This window comes from Procambarus clarkii, chromosome 79, assembly GCF_040958095.1.
Source record: "Procambarus clarkii isolate CNS0578487 chromosome 79, FALCON_Pclarkii_2.0, whole genome shotgun sequence".
Taxonomy (NCBI): Eukaryota; Metazoa; Arthropoda; class Malacostraca; order Decapoda; family Cambaridae; genus Procambarus; species Procambarus clarkii.
This window is the reverse complement of record NC_091228.1, coordinates 761,730-785,879: the sequence shown is the minus strand read 5'-3', so window position 1 is coordinate 785,879 and position 24,150 is coordinate 761,730. Positions and strand designations below refer to the sequence as shown.

The window sequence follows — 24,150 nt, the reverse complement described above, 5'->3', positions numbered from 1 at the left end:
CTATTACTTCAGGTTGTGTCTCGCGGGAAGGTCCAGTACCAGGGCAGCCAGGAGTACCAGCTGACCAGCGGGGCCTAACACTCTACTATTACTTCAGGTTGTGTCTCGCGGGAAGGTCCAGTACCAGAGCACCAGGAGTACCAGCTGACCAGCGGGGCCTAACACTCTACTATTACTTCAGGTTGTGTCTCGCAGGAAGGTCCAGTACCAGGGCAGCCAGGAGTACCAGCTGACCAGCGGGGCCTAACACTCTACTATTACTTCAGGTTGTGTCTCGCGGGAAGGTCCAGTACCAGAGCAGCCAGGAGCACCAGCTGACCAGTGGGGTCTAACATTCTACTATTACTTCAGGTTGTGTCTCGCGGGAAGGTCCAGTACCAGGGCAGCCAGGAGTACCAGCTGACCAGCGGGGAGCTGCCCATCAGTGTGGAGCACCTGGTGGAGCCTCTCCCCCCTCCCCTCCCCAACACCATCAGGGGAGTCGTCAACATCAATATCAACATTCCTCCAACTGCATCTCCCAAGGTCAAGGTCTGTATAAGGATTATATTTGCTTTTAGTAAGTCTACTCAGTAAGGATAATTTGTTTAAGATAATGATAGACGTTTGCAACATTTGCCTGCTGCGAGTCGTTCAACTTCCCCACTTTAAGGATGCACAAATAACCTTGAGAGATTGCTAGCAGTTTTCTTACTAAGCTTTCATTGTTTATTAACCAAACCTTTAACTTCAAGATTATCTGAACTGTCATTCTACGTGCAAATTTCTTGAATATACGAGAAATATTACATGCATGAATTTCTTCATAAATATATTATATTTTTGGAGAAACTTACCAAAAAGCCACAGTGCTTCAATGAAAGTGAAGACACAATGCACGTGTAAAGGGGCCTCGTAGCCTGGTGGATAGCGCGCAGGACTCGTAATTCTGTGGCGCGGGTTCGATTCCCGCACGAGGCAGAAACAAATGGGCAAAGTTTCTTTCATCCTGAATGCCCCTGTTACCTAGCAGTAAATAGGTACCTGGGAGTTAGTCAGCTGTCACGGGCTGCTTCCTGGGGGTGGAGGCCTGGTCGAGGATCGGGCCGCGGGGACACTAAAAAGCCCCGAAATAATCTCAAGATAACCAAGATAAATGCATTACAAACCAAATTTTCGGATGTAACCCACATTCTTTCTCACAAGCAGCTGTATACAATGTTCTGAATAAGTGTCCAGAAGTTTTGTGCTTTTATGTCTGGCAGAGCGCCTCACTTGGCGTTCATCATAAGACATCGTTGTTATCATCCTCCCCAGGAGCCAGGGACTCCCCAGGGACCTCCTAGGGGACTCTCCAGGGACCTCCTAGGGGACTTCCCAGGGATCTCCTAGGGGACTCCCCAGGGACTCCCCAGGGACCTCCTAGGGGACTCCCCAGGGACCTCCTAGGGGACTCCCAGGGACCTCTTAGGGGACTCTCCAGGGACTCACCGGGACTCCCCTAGAGACTCACCAAGGGATGTCGACGTTTCAGAATAATGCTCAATTACCTGATTTCTGGGAACTGTGGGGCAGGGTTCTGTGGAATCACTATCCCTACTCTGGACACCACGTCTGTGCTCATATGACTTACTGAGATTAGTTAGTTTTACTTCGAGAAAATTCTCGAAGAAAATATTCGAGGAATAATATTATTAGAGGGAAAATAATAATATTAGAGGGAAAACATTAATATTTAAATATTAGTTGGAACCAGACCCTCTGATATTTTACAAGTGTAAATTATTATGTATTTCTCCCGCCTGCGCTCTAAAGGTGCGTTCTTCAACCTCTTTATACCTGCGAACTGCCGACGGCCTGTTGACGGCCAAGACAGAAATAAAACGTCATTGCTATGAAATAATACTACTGTATATGTAAATAGTATTTTATATATTAAAATGTTATAAAATTAAAATTATTAGTGTGACATCTACTGCTGCTTCTTTGTCAGAACATTTGACACACACATGGCAGGAGCGTTGTTTGTGGGAGACGAAGCGCTCCATTAACATTGTGACGTTCAGGAGAGGAGGGATTATGCTCTTGAGTCAACACACCTGCGGTCATTTTTTTTTTTGCCATAATATATCCTTATTTTTTTATATACCATGAATTCTGAATGTGAAAATCAAACTATTGAAACTATTATGTGAAAATACACAGGTCGAAATTAGTAAAGTAGCGCTATAATACAGTCAGCAAAATACCGCCTGGAAGAAGAGTTACACCGCGTGTGTGGCCGCTGGTCTGGGGAGGTCCTCAACATGTTCCCTCCAGCCTTTCATGGTCGTGTACTGAGCACTCAACTGTGGCTTGTTGTAGGTGGACACAACTGTGGCTTATTGTAGGCGGACACAACTGTGGCTTGTTGTAGGCAGACACAACTGTGGCTTGTTGTAGGCGGACACAACTGTGGCTTGTTGTAGGCGGACACAACTGTGGCTTGTTGTAGGCGGACACAACTGTGGCTTGTAGTAGGCGGACACAACTGTGGCTTGTTGTAGGCGGACACAACTGTGGCTTGTTGTAGGCGGACACAACTGTGGCTTGTTGTAGGCGGACACAACTGTGGCTTGTTGTAGGCAGGCACAACTGTGGCTTGTTGTAGGCGGCCACAATTGTACCTTGTTGTAGGCGGACACAACTGTGGCTTGTTGTAGGCGGACACAACTCTGGCTTGTTGTAGGCGGACACAACTGTGGCTTGTTGTAGGCGGACACAACTGTGGCTTGTTGAAGGCGGACACAACTGTGGCTTGTTGTAGGTGGACACAACTGTGGCTTGTTGTAGGCGGCCACAATTGTAGCTTGTTGTAGGCGGACACAACTGTGGCTTGTTGTGTCGTGATGCTGAACCCCGGTTCATTCCGAACACAGCGATTATACAACACATAACACCTTGCCTCAGCAACCGTTACTACCACCTATACTCCTACATACACCAGACCCTTGAGGCGTACCACTCGGTTTGTACTGGAACACAATGAATGAACATATGGAAGGTATTTAAAGGCCGTCGGGTTTTGTCATTTAATTACAAAGAATAGACTCTGACAAATAAATACATATTAACATACTCTATTAGGTCAATACGATTCCAATACCCATAGATCACTTGACCTCCGCGATCACCACCCACACTCGTAACTTCCGCCTAAGTCCCTAATACGGAATGATTACTACAACGCTCCACACCCGGTTAGTGTTTCATTCAATACTCACATACTGCAGACTTAACTTGGTCACTAAGATCACATCAGGTTCTCGCATAGCTGTCTGCTACACTTCGTTGCTGCCGCAAACGGGGATCCAGAGGACTTGCCAGTTCAACTCCCACAATCAGACTGACTCCAGTCAGCATCTATCTCAACCATTTCACCCCGCCTCTCAAGGAAGGTATAATCCGATTAACCTTATCCCTAGAGCGGTAACCTTGATCCTAGAAGCCTGACGAAGAATAATTCCTCTTTCCAGGAATTATTAATTTGGCTAAACAGCTTCGGTCTTAATCCATTGACCTTTCTTAGATATGTGATCCATAGTCTGTCTACTTACATGTACTTCCAATCATAATTCGTTAAGTGTTGTAGTAATGATCCTCTAGCTAATAATTCCTACTAACTTGTGGATTACAACACACTCCCCTCCTTAAACACGCATATGTCCCCATATGCATCATTGCAATGGTTCCATTAGTGCAAGGACCTGGAGGATGCACCCACCATATGTGTACAACTAAGAAATCATCCAATAAGTTCATTATACACACGATGAAATAAATTAAAATTTTCCCCGACATGACTCACAACACTTCTCCAACATATACATTTATTCACATCATATCACAGGTTAAATAGTCTGTAATAATTTTTCCCATCTCCAGCAATGCACATATACCTAAACTGCTGACATATAATTACATACAAACATAACATAAAATTACATTGACCAGAATGCTGGCACTTAAACAGAAATGACACTAGTCATTAATATATACACAACACATATATATCTAAGGTTCTTCATCCTTAGTAATAAGTTAATTAAATTTAACATCTTGCCCTGTACTGTTGACATAAGGCTTACAATGATCACACAATGTTTCACTGGCCTCCTCCACAATTGGCAGCATCACTTCTCTTGTCTTCGTGTCCCATGGTTGCTAGGTCATAGATCCTCCATGACCCAGACAAAACCCAGGCTGTCCAGCCTGGTGAATGTTGTCAATGTCCCATCGTTGCTCTGAGCTAACGTGATCCTGGCCTCCAGAGCAACGGAGATTCCTACCCCAGGGTCATGTTCCCTTGGGTCTGTGCTGACGTCTCGTTCCAGGGCACCAATCCCAGAACGCTGTAGATCCCTCACAGCTCTCTGGTCTAGGCCCATCCGCCCAGAGTGTGTCCACCTGTATTCACACCTTCCCGACCGCTGTACCTGCAAAATATTCCCTCGGAGCCCCCTGGCTCGATCCCATTATTACATAACCCCCTCGGCTCCTTACTCTCTCCCCGTATATAGCCTGAGCGCAGCTGCAAAACCATTGCAGCTGGCCCTTATCCCTGCTTTGATGTCAGGGGGCGAATTTCGCCTATAACGTCACGTTGGCTTCACTTCCTCCCCCCTTTTTTTTCCTAGAATAACTGAGTGTAGCCTCATAGCTTCCCTTCTACTCTACCTGAAGCTCTGTGACATGATCCCGGGGGACCTTCTCAAGCCTAACACTCAGTAATGGTGCCGATGAGGTAATATACAGTATATACATACACATACATTATCACAATAAATACCTCATTAAAATAATTTCACAGTTGTCACTAAAACATCATACTGCCACTGGCTCGCCTCTAGCGAGATTCCTGTAACAACTTAATAAGAAATTAGTATATCTACTTCGCTCGTCCACTGCAACCACCAACACCTGAAATTTTGAAATTCTACATTATAATCTTATCCATAACACTTACCCACTCCGACACACCATCACCTCTGGTCAACCCAACCACTGATGACCTCATTATAACACCACGTCTCTCAACAGCCAGGCTCTGCGTCCTGACGCACCTGACCTCATTACACCGATACTCACCGTACCCACCACCACCTGGCCTCCTGTGCCGCTATGCACTCCACAACACCACACTCCATACCAGGCGTCCAAACGCCACAACACTACACATGCTACTCTAACACCACACTCTACACACTACCCCACACTCTACAAAAACTACCATGCCCATGCACCACTCAACACCGCACTCAACACACTACCCCACACTCTACAAAACTACCATGCCCATGCACCACTCAACACCGCACTCTACACACTACCCCACACTCTACAAAACTACCATGCCCATGCACCACTCAACACCGCACTCTACACACTACCCCACACTCTACAAAAACTACCATGGCCATGCACTACTCTACAGTACATACTATGCTCCTTCTGTGTTCATGACCCCACGAGAGCGGGTCGGATAGCGATGTGTTACCGTCGCCTGTGGACCTTGTCCCCAGTCCTGCGAAGGCTGTTCTGTGTTATCTACCCTTGATTGCCAACTCCCTCGTACCCCTACCTATGTTCTCAGCCGCTGGTGTGCTCTCCCCTGGCACACTCTCCGTAGGGTATGGCTCTTCACTTGCCTGACCGGTCAGTGTATAGACGCGGTCTGGGTGACAGGAGAACACATGCCCTGTGTTTAGCACCTTAACCTTAACTTCTGCATTCTTTTTGCTAATTACCCGACATGGCCCCACAAACTTGGGTGCCAACTTACCTTCTGCCTGAGCGTGCATCTGCTTCACGAATACCCTATCACCTTCATTGATCACCTTTGCTTGGACCTTGTTCCGCGCATTATAATATGCCTCTGCTACCTCTGTCGACTTTCTTAAATGTAGTTTCACCAAGTCAAATGCCTTGGTTGCTCGCCAACAGACAACACTTCTGAAGTCTAACGCATAGCATGGCGGTTGCTTGCTTGTGAACGTCGTGAACGGAAGTCGGGGATCGAATCCATGCAACAAAAAATGCGGGGTTTCTCCCACCGACCTATTGAACGCCGTGTTGAGCGCCGACTCCACCATCGACAAACTCTGATCCCATGCAAGCACATCATCTGCAGCCAAATGCCGCAGAATACTGATTACTTCAGCATTGTGTCTTTCAACCAAACCATTCGCCGATGGTCGATATGCCAGCACTGGAGTATGTTTGAATTGATACACACTCGCGATGCTTTGAAATACTTGATTGATAAACTCTGACCCTTGGTCTGACACAACTTGGTGAGGAGCCCCAAACCTGGTTAACACACTTTCCACCATGGCCTGGGTCACATCCTCTGCCGACTTAGAACGGAGTGCACTCACCACAGTGAACCGTGTGAGTGCATCCACTGCTACAAATATGTACCTCGCCCCTGAATGAGCTTGTGGTAGCGGCCCAATGAGATCTATGTGTACTCTCTCGAAGGGAGTACTCGCCTCCGGCCACCTACGCAAAGGTGGCCGGAGGCCACCCAACCTATGTGCCTTGTACCTCAGACAACTGTCACAAGAGGCTACATAGACCTTGATATCTTTACCCATGGATGGCCAATAGAACCTTTGACGTGCCCTCTGCAACGTCTTGGACTCCCCTCCATGGCCTGCTGCTGGGATGTTATGACACAGATACATTGCAGTCCTCTGGAACTCCGGTGTCAAGACTGCCTGGTATACTGGTTCAGACCGTATACCCGAAACCCTACCAAGATGATACAACACCTCATCTTCAACCACAAACTCATCCACTGGTGCTGGAAGTGTCTTCCTCAACTCCGCACGCTGACCCCTCAAAAACTTCCTTACCTCCCCCCACAGGGGGTGACCTTCCTGACTTCGTATCAACTCCCTCACATTCCACGACACATCTTCCTCCCCCCTTTCACTCACCACTGCTACATTGTGACACCTTGACAATGCGTCAGCGACCACATTGCTTTTCCCTGGTACATGTTCAAAGTTTGTAATGTTAAACTCTGAGAGCGAGGTAACCCACCGTGCCAGTCGCTGACAAGGCTCCTTGGACTCGAACACATACTTAAGGGGTTTGTGATCGCTTCTGAGCCAAATTTCATGTCCAAGCAAGATGTACCGGTTCCGTTGTAATATGAATGTGATCGCTAGCGCTTCCCTCTCAATCGTACTATAGTTCCTCTCTGCAGGACATAGTACTCGTGAACAAAATGCAATGGGACGCTCCCGTCCTCGCTCATCCACCTGAGCTACCACACCACCTATCGCTGCGCCAGAAGCATCCGCATACACCAGAAACGGTTTGCTAAAATCTGGGTGCGCCAAGATACTGCGAGAGCTGACAGCAGCCCTCAGTACCTGGAACGCCTGCTGTGGTTCCTTCCCCCACACGAACTCTGCAAGTCCACTTATCTGATGTAATGGTCTTGCAATTTTTGAAAAATCTTTAATAAATCGTCGATAATAGCTAACCAACCCCAGGAAAGATTTGCACTCTTTCTTGTTCTGTGGAACTGGGAACTCTTGAATATCCCTGGTTTTATCTGGCAATGGACTGATACCCATCCGGCCCACTGTATGACCCAGGAATGTTACCGATTCTCCAAAAAAACTGCATTTTTCGAAATTCACTTTGAGGTTGTGTGACCTCAGCCTTAGCAAGAGTTTCCTCAAATTATGCATGTGCTCCTCTAATGACTTTCCCAGCACGATTACGTCATCGAGGTACAGCAACGCTGTGGGACCTATCAACCCCGATAATACACTCATCATTAGCCTACTGAACACAGCAGGTGCTGACTTCAACCCGAAAGGAAGTCGTTTATATTGCCAGAGCTCGTTGCACGCACTAAACGCTGTGATTTCCCTCGACTCTTCCTCCAGCGGTATCTGGTGATACCCACTGAGTAGGTCTAATGTGGTAAAATATTGTGTACCCTTCAAGTGTGTCAATGTGTCCTGTATGTTAGGTAATGGGTAGGCTTCGTCTTTCGTCAGCTTGTTTATTCTGCGGAAATCTACGCATAACCTCACTCCCCCATTCTTTTTCCTGACTACTACGAGAGGGCTGTGCCACGGTGAACTGGATGGTTCAATGATATCATGCTCCCTTAGCTGGCTTATCTCCTCTTTCACCTCCCTCTGGTGTGCCACTGGTATGCTATATGCTCTCGTATATACTGGATGTGTACCCTCTACGTCAATTCTATGTGCTCCTTGAGTAATGCACCCTGGGGGTTCCCCTCTCAACACAAAAACATCCGGGAACTCCCTGACTAAGCCCCTTAAGGCTTCCTTAACCTCCCTTTCCATGGACATCCTATCCACTATTCCCATTAATTTATCCATTCTATCATCGTCGCCCTCACTCTGTCTTACTGACATGGCTGCAATAATCTCCTCCACAGGGTGCCCCCACGCTACCTGTGCATGCTTACTCAAGGTGACTGGCCACCGAGAGGGATTAAAAACCCTCAACCGAATTACCCCTTCATTTATGTCTTCAATAGTCTCCATTATCACCAACCCTGCTGGATTATCCAATGGCTCAATTTGCACAACGTCTACTCCCTTGGCTTTACATGCCATTTTAATCACTAAGGATGCTTCTCCCGGAATGGTGACATCCTTGGGTACCGTGACTGCCCACTGTATATTCTGGTCCCCAGCCGAGTTACCACAGTTACCCCTCACTACTGCTACTCCTTCTCTACTCCTCACCTTGTTAACGTCTACCGCTTGACCCCCACATACCAATTTATTCCCCCTTGCGCTGAACGCTATGGTACATGAGTATTTTTTGAGGAAATCAATTCCCAGGATAATGTTGGTATGTTTCAGCCCTATATCCTGTATTACTACAAAACTATGTTTAAACCATCTATCTTCTAGCTGGAAATCCACAGTTGTCTCACCCAACACCCGCAACGCATTATCCCCCACCGCCGTTAATCTCCTGTTGTTCGGTATCAGCCTGACGTCTGATCCTAACACGCTACGACTCATGATGGACACGGAAGCACCGGTGTCCACCAAGGCTGTATAGATAGTGCCCTTTAACCGTAAATGCACCTTTATGGGATGACCCGACCCGACGGTACACAACCACTGTCCGCCACCCCCTACTGTACACACTGGGTAATTAGGCGGAACAAAAAGCTTACACTGCCAGGCCAAGTGACTACCGTCACCACACAGCTTACACACTTTGGTCTGCTTAGGTCGTTCTGGCTCGTGTTTACCTGCAGTGTACCCCGTTCCCCGGGGATACCCTCTACCGGTACCCTGGTTCTGGTGGTATATTCCTGTTGCTCCCTGAGCAGGCGTGTATCGTTGTGGAGCAGGAGTGAACCTGCCTCCACGTGCCCCTTGATTATAGCCTCCTCGCTGCCCACGAGTACCCTGATGGGGTCCCCACGACACCCCACTCGTATTGTGTCCCTGGAACACCCTTGGCTCCCAGCCCTTATTATTGTTACGTCGAGGAGCACCTCGCCCCTTGCCCTTGGAATGTGTGACCCCCGCCGCGGGTCCATCCTCCACTGGCTGAGCTACTGGGGCCCAGAGCTGAGCCTGTCTCTCTTGCGTGTCTGCAAGATTTGCCTGTTCCTTAGGGGACACTTCTTTGAAAATGTCATCCTCTGTCAGTTTATGTGTCGGGCTATTCTCCGCCCAAAACACTGCATGTTTCACCGCTTCCTTAAAAAGACTTAGCTTCCCTGCAGTGTAACGCACTTTCCCGCGGTAATGCACCGAAAAAAACACTCCGTTGCATAGAATCTCTTACTACCCCCGTGAACTGCGTTTCCGTCCACTCAATCACATCACCCAAGAGTCTTATTCTATGGCCAAACGCCATTAATTGTTCCCCTGGTTCTCGTTTAAGTGCAGCTAACTGAGCCTTTAGTTCTACTGCATCGTGCTGCACATCGTAATGATCTATCAGTTCCTGCTTAAACTCGCTATAACTATTTATTTCTCTAATTTCCGCCGAGTTGAGCAGGGTCTTTGCTTCCCCTTTCACCTTGGAATATGACAATGCAATCTTTGCCTGATCCGACCATGACCCCACACTAGTCGCCTTCTCTAGAGCAAAGAAAAATTTTCTAATATCCGTCAGTAACTGACCTTTCGAATCCCGTTTGGCGCCCCAAAACGTGGGTATGTCTCCACTCGTCTCATGCGTGCTCAACACATTTTTCAACCACTGTGCAACCTGCCCAATTGTCTCTGACGCTGCCGCCTGCGCCGTAAGCAACGCCGCCGTGTTATCACCACTCTCACCCTGATCGACATTACTCGTGGCCTGGCCACTGGCGCTTCTATTACTACCCGTACCCGTCATAGCTACTCGCCCCTTATGTGCTCGTGTATGAACCAGCTTGACGCTTTGCCGTACAGTAACCTTACTTGGCCTTATTTCCTTAATCTCACTAGAATCACTTATAATTTTAAGCCACCATCAACAACGTCACTTATCAGTTCCCCACACTACTGTTTCCACCCCTTAGGGGACCTTTCCCTGCCGCACAACGTGGCCACTCCACTTGGCCACACACCTTGACCCCACACCCCACTATGGCCACTCACTGGCCCACACACCTTCCCTTCCTCACTCCAATATCCACCGTCCTGAACACAACCCGACGTCTACCAATTCCCGAACATTCCCTCACCAACTAAACCAGTAACACACTTCCTTCATCTCTCAAAGTGTTCCAAACCTGTTTGCGCTGCCACCAAATATGTCGTGACACTGAACCCCGGTTCATTCCGAACACAGCGATTATACAACACATAACACCTTGCCTCAGCAACCGTTACTACCACCTATACTCCTACACACACCAGACCCTTGAGGCGTACCACTCGGCTTGTACTGGAACACAATGAATGAACATATGGAAGGTATTTAAAGGCCGTCGGGTTTTGTCATTTAATTACAAAGAATAGACTCTGACAAATAAATACATATTAACATACTCTATTAGGTCAATACGATTCCAATACCCATTGACCACTTGACCTCCACGATCACCACCCACACTCGTATCTTCCGCCTAAGTCCCTAATAAGGAATGATTACTACAACGCTCCACACCCGGTTAGTCTTTCATTCAATACTCACATACTGCAGACTTAACTTGGTCACTAAGATCACATCAGGTTCTCGCATAGCAGTCTGCTACACTTCGTTGCTGCCGCAAACGGGGATCCAGAGGACTTGCCAGTTCAACTCCCACAATCAGACTGACTCCAGTCAGCCATCTATCTCAACCATTTCACCCCGCCTCTCAAGGAAGGTATAATCCGATTAACCTTATCCCTAGAGCGGTAACCTTGATCCTAGAAGCCTGACGAAGAATAATTCCTCTTTCCAGGAATTATTAATTTGGCTGAACAGCTTCGGTCTTAATCCATTGACCTTTCTTAGATATGTGATCCATAGTCTGTCTACTTACATGTACTTCCAATCATCATTCGTTAAGTGTTGTAGTAATTATCCTCTAGCTAATAATTCCTAATAACTTGTGGATTACAACAGTTGTAGGTGGACACAACTGTGGCTTGTTGTAGGCGGACACAACTGTGGCTTGTTGTAGGCGGACACAACTGTAGCTTGTTGTAGGCGGACACAACTGTGGCTTGTTGTAGGCGGACACAACTGTGGCTTGTTGTAGGCGGACACAACTGTAGCTTGTTGTAGGCGGACACAACTGTGGCTTGTTGTAGGCGGACACAACTGTGGCTTGTTGTAGGCGGACACAACTGTGGCTTGTTGTAGGCGGACACAACTGTGACTTGTTGTAGGCGGACACAACTGTGACTTGTTGTAGGCGGACACAACTGTAGCTTGTTGTAGGCGGACACAACTGTGACTTGTTGTAAGCGGACACAACTGTGGCTTGTTGTAGGAGAAAGGCCCTGGACTTTTATTGCAATAAATTAATAATAAATATACACTATACATGTGGGATATTTGGGCTTGATTCTGATTAATTAATAATTAAACTAGTAAATTAAATTACGAAGGACCACCCGCTTTTAAAGTAAAGAGGGAAACTGAGAATTTCAGATCATTAGATAAAATTCTAGAGAGAACCAGTGACTATGGATATAACTAGAAAGCATGATCATAAGAATAATTAATGGGCTGTATTATTAAAAAAAAAACCCTCAAACACCTACATTGGGGGGTTATTACTGGAGGTAAGTACGTCCAGGAATCAGTGTGGTTCGTTCACTAATTCAATTAATAATAATCTAATCCTATAAATAATGCTGAATATAATATCATTCACATAAAGAAGAACATGAATATGAGCATAGTAATGAGTTACAGTAAATCACACATTAATATCAAAACATTCTGAATAAATCAAATTGCGAGTAAATGGATAAAAAGAAATAAGCCTTAGCTTGTAGCAGATTCCTTTAGATAACCATGGAAGTCCTCTTAATCTCCAAGTCTGGTACACTGACGAGTGGTACGGTTCAACATGGAGAAGACAGCATGAGGAATTCTTCTCTCGAGCTGCAAGATAAATAACTACCAGTAGCAATTGATTTAACTACTCAATTCATATTCAAAATTATTAATATCTACAGATGGAATTCTAATCACCTGTTATTAGGTGTTATCCCGCTGCTTGACGAACAATCACCCCGCTATTATTAGACCTGTAAATGATGCATCAAATAAAGGGTACTTAGCTGTGGGCACTGTATGAGTATTAAGATTGCCGTAATTTCGCATCCCAGGCTCCGGTGAACCTATCCTGGATTGTGATGCGTTTCAAGCTGGCTGATCACGTGTCGTCAGGAACCAAGTCTAGGGGTCCCTCATTTAACACCAGCACTAGTTGAAAATATTATCTGCAAGGTCGTTCACGCCTCACAGTGGCGGCTTTCATCTGAGGATGGATAACACCTGCCCGATTTGCTGGGCAATGGCGTCTTTTGTGAGTACGGTAAGCACAGTTCTGCCTCCTTTCGGCTCTGCACGTGTCCGCGTACGTACTGAAGGGGATGGCGTCCCTCCAACCCACGCCGAGTCGACGTTCATAACACAAATTATTGTCACGAACATTAATATTTCTCGCATTCGCGCTTGAAACTTTAAAGACTGGACGGGTTTATTATTTAGAGGAACGAAATATTATTATTTACCGATTTAAGAATAGTAAATATATAAGGGAGAAGAATTAATGTCTCCCCATGGCATTCATTGATGACGTTAACACTATCGCGAGGTAGACGCTATGATTCTAACGCTCTATTCGGCTTTTAGTTAGAGAACAATTCGTCTGCAATCAGTTGTCATACAGAATCCTTTAATTATGGAGAATCGTATTTAATTCTCACACAAATTGGATATAATGTGTTTTACTGTAAAGAAATCTGACGCAATACTGGCCTCAGGTGACGTGAGAATTCTAGCCTAATGCACAGATGAATTATTAGTACATGAGAATTCTACGAGTTGTTAATTTTACTTACTACAATATTAAGTATGGTTAGTAATAAGTAATGAGAATACAACAATGCTGTATTCGATGTTGGAAATATCCAACAATACATGGCATACTAAATTATATACAACATACTGTGTATACAGGGTATACATATATTAGCCATACCGAATACATGCCTTTTAGTGTATAAATGTGCTACAAGATAAAACTAAATGCATTAACTAAAGAAATTAGATATACATATGCAGAAATATATATCTGCTAATGAGTAAAATTATCATTGATTCGTGAATTTTTTCTCATTTGCTTCAAAATCAATATAGTTGCAACAGTACGTACCACAATGAGTCCGCCAGACTCAACAGATGTGTAAAGTTTGATAATAATCAGCCCATATCTGCCTCTCCTATTAGTGGTGAAAAGTTTTAACTTTATTTATTGAAAAGTGAGTTTTTGCAACTTCGTAACGAATAATCAGTTACAATTTAAATGTTTCAAAATTTTAAGTCAACATTTTTTTGTTCACGTTTCGTTTTTAAAGATGCAATTTTATTTTATTTGTAATTAATTTTTAAGGCTACACTGCTAAAATTTTGTCCCACGTCTTAGAATTGTGTATTTACTTACATAAAATGTGAAAAATACTGACATTTTAATTTCATGTTCAGAAGAAAAGTCTGGAAAGGACCCCGAGTGTGAACAGCTTGCGGGCCGAGCTCAACACCAATACTGCTATCAATGTATGACAACTAAATACCTAATTCAATATACTGGGATGGTGGGTGCTAGTTAATCATCTTCCCGTCCCAAATATGACCAGCTATTGGGTCTGTAACACTGTTGGTAGAATGTGTAACGTGGAATGATGGCATTAACCTTATTTTCTCCCCTCCATTAATAAATCTAAAACAATAATATGTTCCAGGTTTGGTATGCCATATGAAGAGGGGCATTAAGACTGATAATGTTTTGCAGGTGTTGGTGTGGTATACCCGTCAAGATGGGGAGGTTGTGGCGGACTCGAGGGAGCTGGAGGTGGACAAGTGCCTCAGTAACACCGTAAACCTCACTTGGTCAGCCTCTCGCGTACAACCTGGGGAACAAGCCTCTCTGTCCCTCTCCTCAGAGCCAGACTCTGTGTGTAGCCTGGGTAAGTAAAGCACGCCAAGGCTGACTTAGACCTGCTTGAGGGAAACATGTTTTGAGAAAATCTGATGCTCATTCAAGCAGGACAAGCAAATTTTGTTGTTATTCTAGTACAGTAAGAAAATTGTATTCTTATTTTACCATACTATATATTTATATGCATATGCCAGCCCAGACACTAACATTAAGCTGTATTATTTCCTAAACCCAGGAGTGGTAGACAGAAGCACAGAGCTGCTGGCAGTAAACCCTGACCCCATTTCCCTGGAAGCAGTGTTCAACTTTGCTGGAAGTTTTGATGTGGGACGATGGCCCGGCTCTCAGATCGACGACTATAAATACTGTGAAAAAAAGAGGAGAAAAAGGATAGCGGGTGCGAAACCTGAAAGCTCTAATATAGGTTGGTTCAAATTTTTTATGGTTCAGTATAACAGTGTTGCCATGTTATGGTTCAGTATAACAGTGTTACCATGTTATGGTTCAGTATAACATTGTTGACATGTTATGGTTCAGTATAACAGTGTTGCCATGTTATGGTTCAGTATAACAGTGTTACCATGTTATGGTTCAGTATAACAGTGTTGCCATGTTATAGTTCAGTACAACAGTGTTACCATGTTATGGTTCAGTATAACAGTGTTGCCATGTTATAGTTCAGTATAACAGTGTTGACATGTTATGGTTCAGTATAACAGTGTTGACATGTTATGGTTCAGTATAACAGTGTTGCCATGTTATGGTTCAGTATAACAGTGTTACCATGTTATAGTTCAGTATAACAGTGTTGACATGTTATAGTTCAGTATAACAGTGTTACCATGTTATGGTTCAGTATAACAGTGTTGACATGTTATGGTTCAGTATAACAGTGTTGCCATGTTATAGTTCAGTATAACAGTGTTGCCATGTTATGGTTCAGTATAACAGTGTTACCATGTTATGGTTCAGTATAACAGTGTTGACATGTTATGGTTCAGTATAACAGTGTTGACATGTTATGGTTCAGTATAACAGTGTTGACATGTTATAGTTCAGTATAACAGTGTTGCCATGTTATGGTTCAGTATAACAGTGTTACCATGTTATGGTTCAGTATAACAGTGTTGCCATGTTATAGTTCAGTATAACAGTGTTACCATGTTATGGTTCAGTATAACAGTGTTGCCATGGAGAAAGAAAGAAAGAAGGACCCTTGACAAGCCGTCGGCTTTCTGGCCCCATCAAGACCACTTGAGATAGAAGCCCTCGGATAAATTTAAGTAAATTTACTTCCCTTTAAAGTATACTAACAGACTAGTCTCAATATTTTTTTACATTTAGCGGAATCATTTTATAATAATTTTATAAACCAAATAATCATTTATTATTTTCTTTTCTTAAAAAAGCTTTCTCAAATTAAGAAATTCGAGAAATTTCAAATTTTCTCAAATTAACACCATTGAACGAGAATTTCTTCAGGTATCTTACAATAATGTTGCAATAATTAAATGTGTATTGTCTAACAAGAAGCTGATCCTTTGGAGGAGGTTGGTCGTAAGGTTAGTGCCGGTAATGCACCCTTTGTGTTACTAGAGGCGGTACCCAGCAGCACCCGGGTGGACCCCGTGCCTAGACCAGTAGCACTCCCTCACAGGTCTCCCACCACAACCCCCAAACACTCCAAAAATCACCAATCACCGTCCAAAGTTGTGCGAGATTAACCTCAAGTCTATGGCTTCCATCCTTGGATAGACAAATACTTTCTCTTTCATATTTAGCTAGGGGAACCCCTGGTCTCTGTTCAGCCCATCCTTCTAAAGTGAAAGTTCTTATGAACAAATCCACAAGGGCCGTGATGAGGATTCGAACTTTCGACTGGGATGATCCCAGACGCCGCCTTAGTCGACAAGGCCACGACACGGTCAAAAGAATTGCAACCGGGAATTCCATTGAATTCACACGGATCCTGCAGCCTCTCCGAGACGCAAATCAGGGTTTTACACAATTCCCCATGCAGTGATTGATGGATATATATTATTAATAGGAACGTTATCACCACAGACAAAAATCAGAAGACAAAGTTTACAATTTACTACAAAAACAAGAAGACGGCAAACCAACTTATGAACAAGTCTCCAGGCACCAAACAGAACGCCTTAAAAGAGACCAACGTCGTCTATGCCACCACTTGAGGCCCACTTGGGAACTGCCAGCCCCAAAGATCTCAGTATATAGGCAAGACAGCAACGTCTCTCTAGGTGATTAACAATGCACAAACAACAGGGCTCCATTAAGGAGCATATAATCTCCTCACACAACCAGACCATCACCAGAGAAATCTTTCAAGCAACACAGAAATTATCGACAGGTACAACAACAACAACAGGAGACTCGACATCAGCGAGGCACTGCACATCAAAAACTCAAACCCAGCAATTAACAGCCAGTTAACACATAACAACGTTCTACCTACTTCAAGACCCCGAACCAACATAGTATAACAAGAAGATAGAACATGCAATAGACTATTATACCCATTGTGCCTTGATACAAATAGATACAAATATACATACAAATTCAAGATACATATAGTAAATTCACACACACACACACACACGCATACGCACAGCGTGGCGTCCACCTTTAGTCAAACACAAAACGAAGTTAGAAAAGGTTCAGAGGTATGCCACCAGGCTAGTCCCCAAGAAATGAGAGGAGAAAGAGAGTACACCGAGAGGAATGAGCTATGGGGTAAAAATTACTGGAACTGAACCTCATGACACTGGAAGGCAGACGAGTTAGGGGAGACATAATCACGATCTACCAAATTTTCAGAGGAATTGACACAGTAGATAAAAATAAACTGTTTAGTATGGATTGTACATGAACAAGGGGACACAGGTAGAAACTGAGTACCCAAATGCGTCACAGGGATGTTAGAAAGAACTTTTTCATTGTCAGAGTAGTTAACAAATGGAATGCCTTAGGCAGTGATGTGGTGGAGGCTGATTCCATACACAGTTTCAAATTTTGATATGATAGAGCCCAATAGACATGACAAGGTAGGAGAGAGCGATAGCGGCAGAAGCAAGGAAATAGCGCATGGCGAGAGGAGAAAACTAGGAAATCACAGCCCCTAACACAATATCACCAGACGTGAGAGGGGGAACCCACAATAAGCAGCCCAGTAACACCAGAGGGGAGGGATACTCTACCACCCTCCTCTTCATAGAAAACCCCCCTACCCTGAACCCTCCCTGCCGATCTTCCTGTCTCTCCCACACACACCATTCCAGTCTTTCCCCACCACACACACCGTTCCTGTCTCTCCCACACACACCGTTCCTGTCTTTCCCCACCACTCACCGTTCCTGTCCCTTCCCCCACACACCGTTCCTGTCTCCCCCACATACACCGTTCCTGTCTCCCCAACACACCGTTCCTGTCTTCCCCACATACACCGTTCCTGTCTCCCCCAACACCGTTCCTCTCTCTCCCCCCAACACCGTTCCTCTCTCTCCCCCCACACCGTTCCTGTCCCCCCTACACACCGTTCCAGTCTTCCCCACATACACCGTTCCTGTCTCCCCCACACACCGTTCCTGTCTCTCCCACACACACCGTTCCTGTCTTTCCCCACCACACACCGTTCCTGTCTCCCCCACACACCGTTCCTGTCTCTCATCCACACACCATTCCTGTCTCTCATCCACACACCGTTCCTGTCTCTCATCCACACACCGTTCCTGTCTCCACCACACACCGTTCCTGTCTCCCCACACACCGTTCCTGTCTCCCCCACACACCGTTCCTGTCTACCCACACACCGTTAATGTCTCCCCCACACACCGTTCCTGTCTCCCCCACTCACACCATTCCTGTCTCTCATCCACACACCGTTCCTGTCTCTCATCCACAGACCGTTCCTGTCTCCTCCAACACCGTTCCTCTCTCTCTCCTACACCGTTCCTGTTTCCCACCCCACTCCGTTCCTGTCTCCCCACACACCGTTCCTGTCTCCCACACACACCGTTCATGTCTCCCCCAACACCGTTCCTCTCTCTCCCCCCAACACCGTTCCTCTCTCTCCCCCCATCACCGTTCCTCTCTCTCCCCCCACACCGTTCCTGTCTCCCACCCCACACTGTTTATGTCTCCCCACACAACGTTCCTGTCTCCCCCCATACACCGTTCCTGTCTCTCATCCACACACCTTTCCTGTCTCCCCCCCACACCGTTCCTGTCTACCCCCTCCCCCCATTGTTCCTATCTTTCCCCACCACACACCGTTTCTGTCTCCCCCACACACCGTTCCTGTCTCTCATCCACACACCGTTCCTGTCTCCACCACACACCGTTCCTGTCTCCCCCACACACCGTTCCTGTCTCCCTTGCACACCGTTCCTGTCTACCCATACACCGTTAGTGTCTCCCCCACACACCGTTCCTGTCTCTCATCCACACACCGTTCCTGTCTCCACCACACACCGTTCCTTGTAACACCGCTCTAAAATGTAACACCATTGTAATGGACACTAATCTAATAATGTACACACTACTACTTATCCTGAGTAACACTTCCTATCAGTTTGCACTTGATAACTGTTATTGAACACTGTAATATGAGCTGACATATGATGGTTACACTGGAACCAAAAGTACACTGCCTAGGAAATGCTACACAGGAGTACATAACGCTGCCATCATCTGCCTTCACCATTGAGACTATATCAAGCAACGAGGCAAGAAACATTGCTTGACTTGGAGAGTACTTTCTATGACTCTCATTAATTATGAGACGGTTGTCAGCCACTATATCCAAAAGGCTAAGAGGATTCAACAATTGACACAGACGGAAAATTTAACATGAGTTTATTCAGAACAAAATTATGTCAATCACCACTTATAATTCCTTCTCTAACAATGGCCAAAAGTTAAGAAGTTTGGACATGGAACAAAACCTTAGAGATCACACACATTACCTTAAGACCTCTGTCTCTCCCTGGCTGAGATGTTCTTCACAGACCCGCTCTCGATCCCGGTGTCCCGCACTCTGTCCCTAAGTCTCTACACGACCTCTATATACACCCCCAAAAAAAAGGGGGAAGGGGGAGATTTGCGGTTGCTACCAAGAGGTCGGCTACACGTGCACAAACACTCAAGAAATTTCATTAAACTTGTTTGACATTCACCATACACTGTTCAAGAAAGGAATTATTAATTACGTGTGTGACTGACCTTTGACCTGGCTAAAAGGGGGAGATCCATGGGTGTTTACACATAAGAATCTGGGGTCTAATTCCATTGCAATGTTTGACAAGAGTATCATGAAATATTACATACTTGAAACTATGCTGACTATGACTAGCCCAGGAATTTTGTTATCAACATACAAGATAATCCGGAGGTCATCTGGGCTGACCTCTTGGAGAAGGTTTCCCTGGGGTGTAAACTCTAAGGGGGGGGGGGTCATGCATGTTACATCTTGTCTCCCACACACTGTCTTGTCTACGGGGGCCTCGTAGCCTGGTGGATAGCGAGCAGGATTCGTAATTCTGTGGCACGGGTTCGATTCCCGCACGAGGCAGAAACAAATGGGCAAAGTTTCTTTCACCCTGAATGCCCCTGTTACCTAGCAGTAAATAGGTACCTGGGAGTTAGTCAGTTGTCACGGGCTGCTTCCTGGTGTGTGTGTGTGTGTGTGTGTGTGTGTGTGGTGTGGAAAAAAAAAAAAAAAAAAAAGTAGTTAGTAAACAGTTGATTGACAGTTGAGAGGCGGGCCGAAAGAGCAAAGCTCAACCCCCGTAAAAACACAACTAGTAAACACACATCGTTCCTGTCTCCCCCACATACACCGTTCCTGTCTCCCCGCCCCCACTATTCCTGTCTCTCCCACACATACCGTTCCTGTCTTCCCCCACCACACACCGTTCCTGTCTCCCCAACATACACCGTTCCTGTCTCCCCCACACACCGTTCCTGACTCTCCACCCACACCGTTCCAGTCTCTCCCACATACACCGTTCTTCTCTCCCCCACACACCGTTCCTGTCTCCCCCCACACACCGTTCCTGTCTCTCCCACACACACCGTTCCTGTCTCCCCCCACACACCGTTCCTGTCTCCCACCGCACACCGTTCCTGTCTTTCCCCACCACACACCGTTCCTGTCTCCCCCACACACCGTTAATGTCTCTCATCTACACACCGCTCCTGTCTCTCATCCACACACCATTTCTGTCTCTCATCCACACACTGTTCCTGTCTCTACCCAACACCGTTCCTCTCTCTCTCCCACACCGTTCCTGTCTCCCACCCCACACCGTTCCTGTCTCCCCACACACCGTTCCTGTCTCCCCCACACACCGTTCCTGTCTCCTCAGACACTGTTCCTCTCCCTCCCCCCTATACTGTTCCTCTCTCTCCCCCACACCGTTCCTGTCTCCCCCCCACACCGTTCCTGTCTCTCCCCCCACACACCGTTCCTGTCTCTCCCACACACACCGTTCCTCGTTCCACCACACACCGTTCCTGTTTCCCCACACACACCGTTCCTGTCTCTCCCACACACACCGTTCCTCTCTCTCCAACACACCGTTCCTCTCTCCCCCATACACCGTTCCTGTCTACCCCCAGACACCGTTCCTATCTCTCCCACACTCACCGTTTCTCTCTCCCTCAAACACCGGTCCTGTCTCCACCACACACCATTCCTGTCTCCTCCCACACACACCGTTCCTGTCTCCTCCACACACCGGTCCTGTCTCCCCCTCACACCGTTCCTGTCTCTCTCCCCTACACACCGTACCTGTCTCCCCCCACACACACCGTTCCTGTCCCCCCCACACACCGTTCCTGTCTCCTCCCACACACCGATCCTGTCTCCCCACAAATCGTTCCAGTCTCTCCCCCGCACACCGTTCCTGTCTCTCCCCCACACACTGTTCCAGTCTCTTCCTCACACACCGTTCCTGTCTCTCATCCATACACCGTTCCTGTCTCCCCCCACACTGTTCCTGTCTCCCCCCCCCCCCACACACCGTCCCTGTCTCTCCCACATACACCGTTCCTGTCTCTCCCACCACACACCGTTTCATTCCCCCCACACACCGTTCCAGTCCCCCCCACACACCGTTCCTGTCTCCCCCCCACCACACACCGTTCCTCTCTCACCCACACACCGTTTCTGCCTCCCCCACACACCGTTCCTGTCTCTCATTCACACTCCGTTCTTGTCTCTCATTCACACACCGGTCTTGTCTCTCACCCACACACCGTTCCTGTCGCTCATCCACATACTGTTCCTGTCTCTCATCCACACATCGTTCCTGTCTCCCCCACACACCGTTCGAGTCTCTCCCCCACTCACCGTTCCTGTCTCTCCCACACACCGTTCCTATCTCCCCTACACACACCGTTCCTGTCTCATATTCACACACCGTTCCTGTCTCCCCCCACTCCGTTCCTGTCTCCCCCCACCACACACAGTTCCTGTCTCTCTTACACACATACCGTTCTTGTCTCCCCCCCCCCCACACCGTTCCTCTCTCACCCCCCAAACCGTTCCTGTCTCCCACCCCACACCGTTCCTGTCTTGCCACACACCATTCCTGTCTTCCTGTCTCCCCCACTCACCGTTCCTGTCTCCCACACACACACCGTTCCTGTCTCTCCCACCACACCCCGTTCCTGCCCCCCCCCCCACATTGTTACGGCCACAATGGGTCGCAACAGGGTTCTTTTCAGGTGGTTCTAAAGTACTGGTATCCGGCACCAAGTAAGTAGTGGTTTTCAAGGAGTGAGCTCGGTAATGCAAGTAAAACAAAAGAGGGGTTGTATTGAATACTACACTTCATAAAATATCGATATGTTTTACATATGATAACTTTTTCCATCACCTCATAAATAATCCTTACAAAAGTATTTGTACACCTAATATGTACAAAATGTCTCATGGAACACTAATCGCTCTTCGATGATGGCGATCCAGTCTTGTAAGCTATCGTGTTTCCTCATCCGTAGTACGATCCTTAGCAGGTACCGGGAAGCAACAATGAGTCTACCCCTGGCCACGGGCCAGCCAAACCAGTCTTACTAAGAGCTTCCACGTGAAGGCCCACAATCACAGTCCAGCCCAGTGTTGGCAGATTCCTTCAGATTCGCGCTGCTGGGCCACTTCACGTGCAAATACTAGGGTAGCGAGCCCTAGGCAGGAGCTTCGTGCAACTCGCTGGTTACTCTCCTCTTCAGCACCTTAGTCAGTCGTCTCTTCTATTAACCAGCCCCGGGTACGACGAATCCCGTCTCTGCCACTCCACAGGAAGACAGTAGAACACTTCACAGTTCTCTTCCGGCGGCGGCTCACTGCTTCCGTAAAGCAGACTGGTGTAGTGACCTTGGCTGCCCTGGGTAGACTGTCCTCGTATTACAGCAGCCCTACGTCGGCTCTGTAAATACAGATACTTCATTAGTACACTGGGACACTAGGAAATAGCACTTACGGACCCTGCATAAACGTAAACCTTATCGCTCAATAGATGGCTCTGATTTTCTAGGCGCCACCTCACCAGAGGTCAGCCCCAGCTGCCTCTCGAGCTATTAGGACAAGAATCTAGCATTTCTGGCTGGTATAGTCCTGTGACTACTAAATGGCGTCGTCCAAGTTGTGGAGGTTTCGGGAGCGGACTCACAGATGGAGTTGATGTCGCTGCTCCACGCTCCGACGGTAGAGTCGGGTTCGTTCGTTCCTGTCTCCCATCCACACAGCGTTCCTCTCTCTCCCCTACACCGTTCCTGTCTCCCACCCCACACCGTTCCTGTCTTCCCACACACCGTTCCTGTCTCCCCCCCCACACACATTGTTCCTGTCTCTCATCTACACACCGTTCCTGTCTCTCCCCCCATACACCGTTCCTGTCTCTCCCACACACACCGTTCCTATCTTCCTCCACCACACACGGTTCCTGTCTCCTCCCCACCACACACCGTTCCTGTCTCTCCCACACACACCATTCCTGTCTCCCACACACACCGTTCCTGTCTCCCCCACACCGTTCCCTTCTCCACCCCCCACACACCGTCCCTGTCTCCACCACACACCGTTCCTGTCTCCCCTCCACCACACACCGTTCCTGTCTCTCCCACACACACCGTTCCTGTCACCCCTCCACACCGTTTCTGTCTCCCACACACACCGCTTCTGTCTCCCCCCACACCGTTCCTGTCTCCCCCAAACACCGTTCCTTTCTCCCACCACACACCGTTCCTGTCTCCCCCACACACCATTCCTGTCTCCCCCCCACACCGTTCCTGTCTCCCCCACACACCGTTCCTGTCTCCCCCACACACCATTCCTGTCTCCCCCCCCACACCGTTCCTGTCTCCCCCACACACCGTTCCTGTCTCCCCCACACACCGTTCCTGTCTCCCCCCACCTCTCCCGTGTTCATCTAGATATGTCTCTAGCCTTATTTCTTACTGGAGGGAACTTTGATTCAAATGTAAATGAT

General features: G+C 47.1%; 1 protein-coding gene across 1 annotated transcript in view; it reads left to right on the top strand.

The window, feature by feature from the left end:
* The window catches only part of LOC123751635 (C3 and PZP-like alpha-2-macroglobulin domain-containing protein 8), a 29,484-nt gene extending 13,122 nt beyond the window's left edge, over positions 1-16,362 (top strand). The window contains exons 4-7 of the mRNA XM_069314612.1: positions 352-531; positions 14,492-14,666; positions 14,874-15,062; positions 16,169-16,362. Coding sequence (XP_069170713.1) covers positions 352-531; positions 14,492-14,666; positions 14,874-15,062; positions 16,169-16,362 — 738 coding nt within the window. The remainder of the gene's footprint in view (positions 1-351; positions 532-14,491; positions 14,667-14,873; positions 15,063-16,168) is intronic.
* The last annotated feature ends 7,788 nt before the right edge of the window (positions 16,363-24,150 follow it).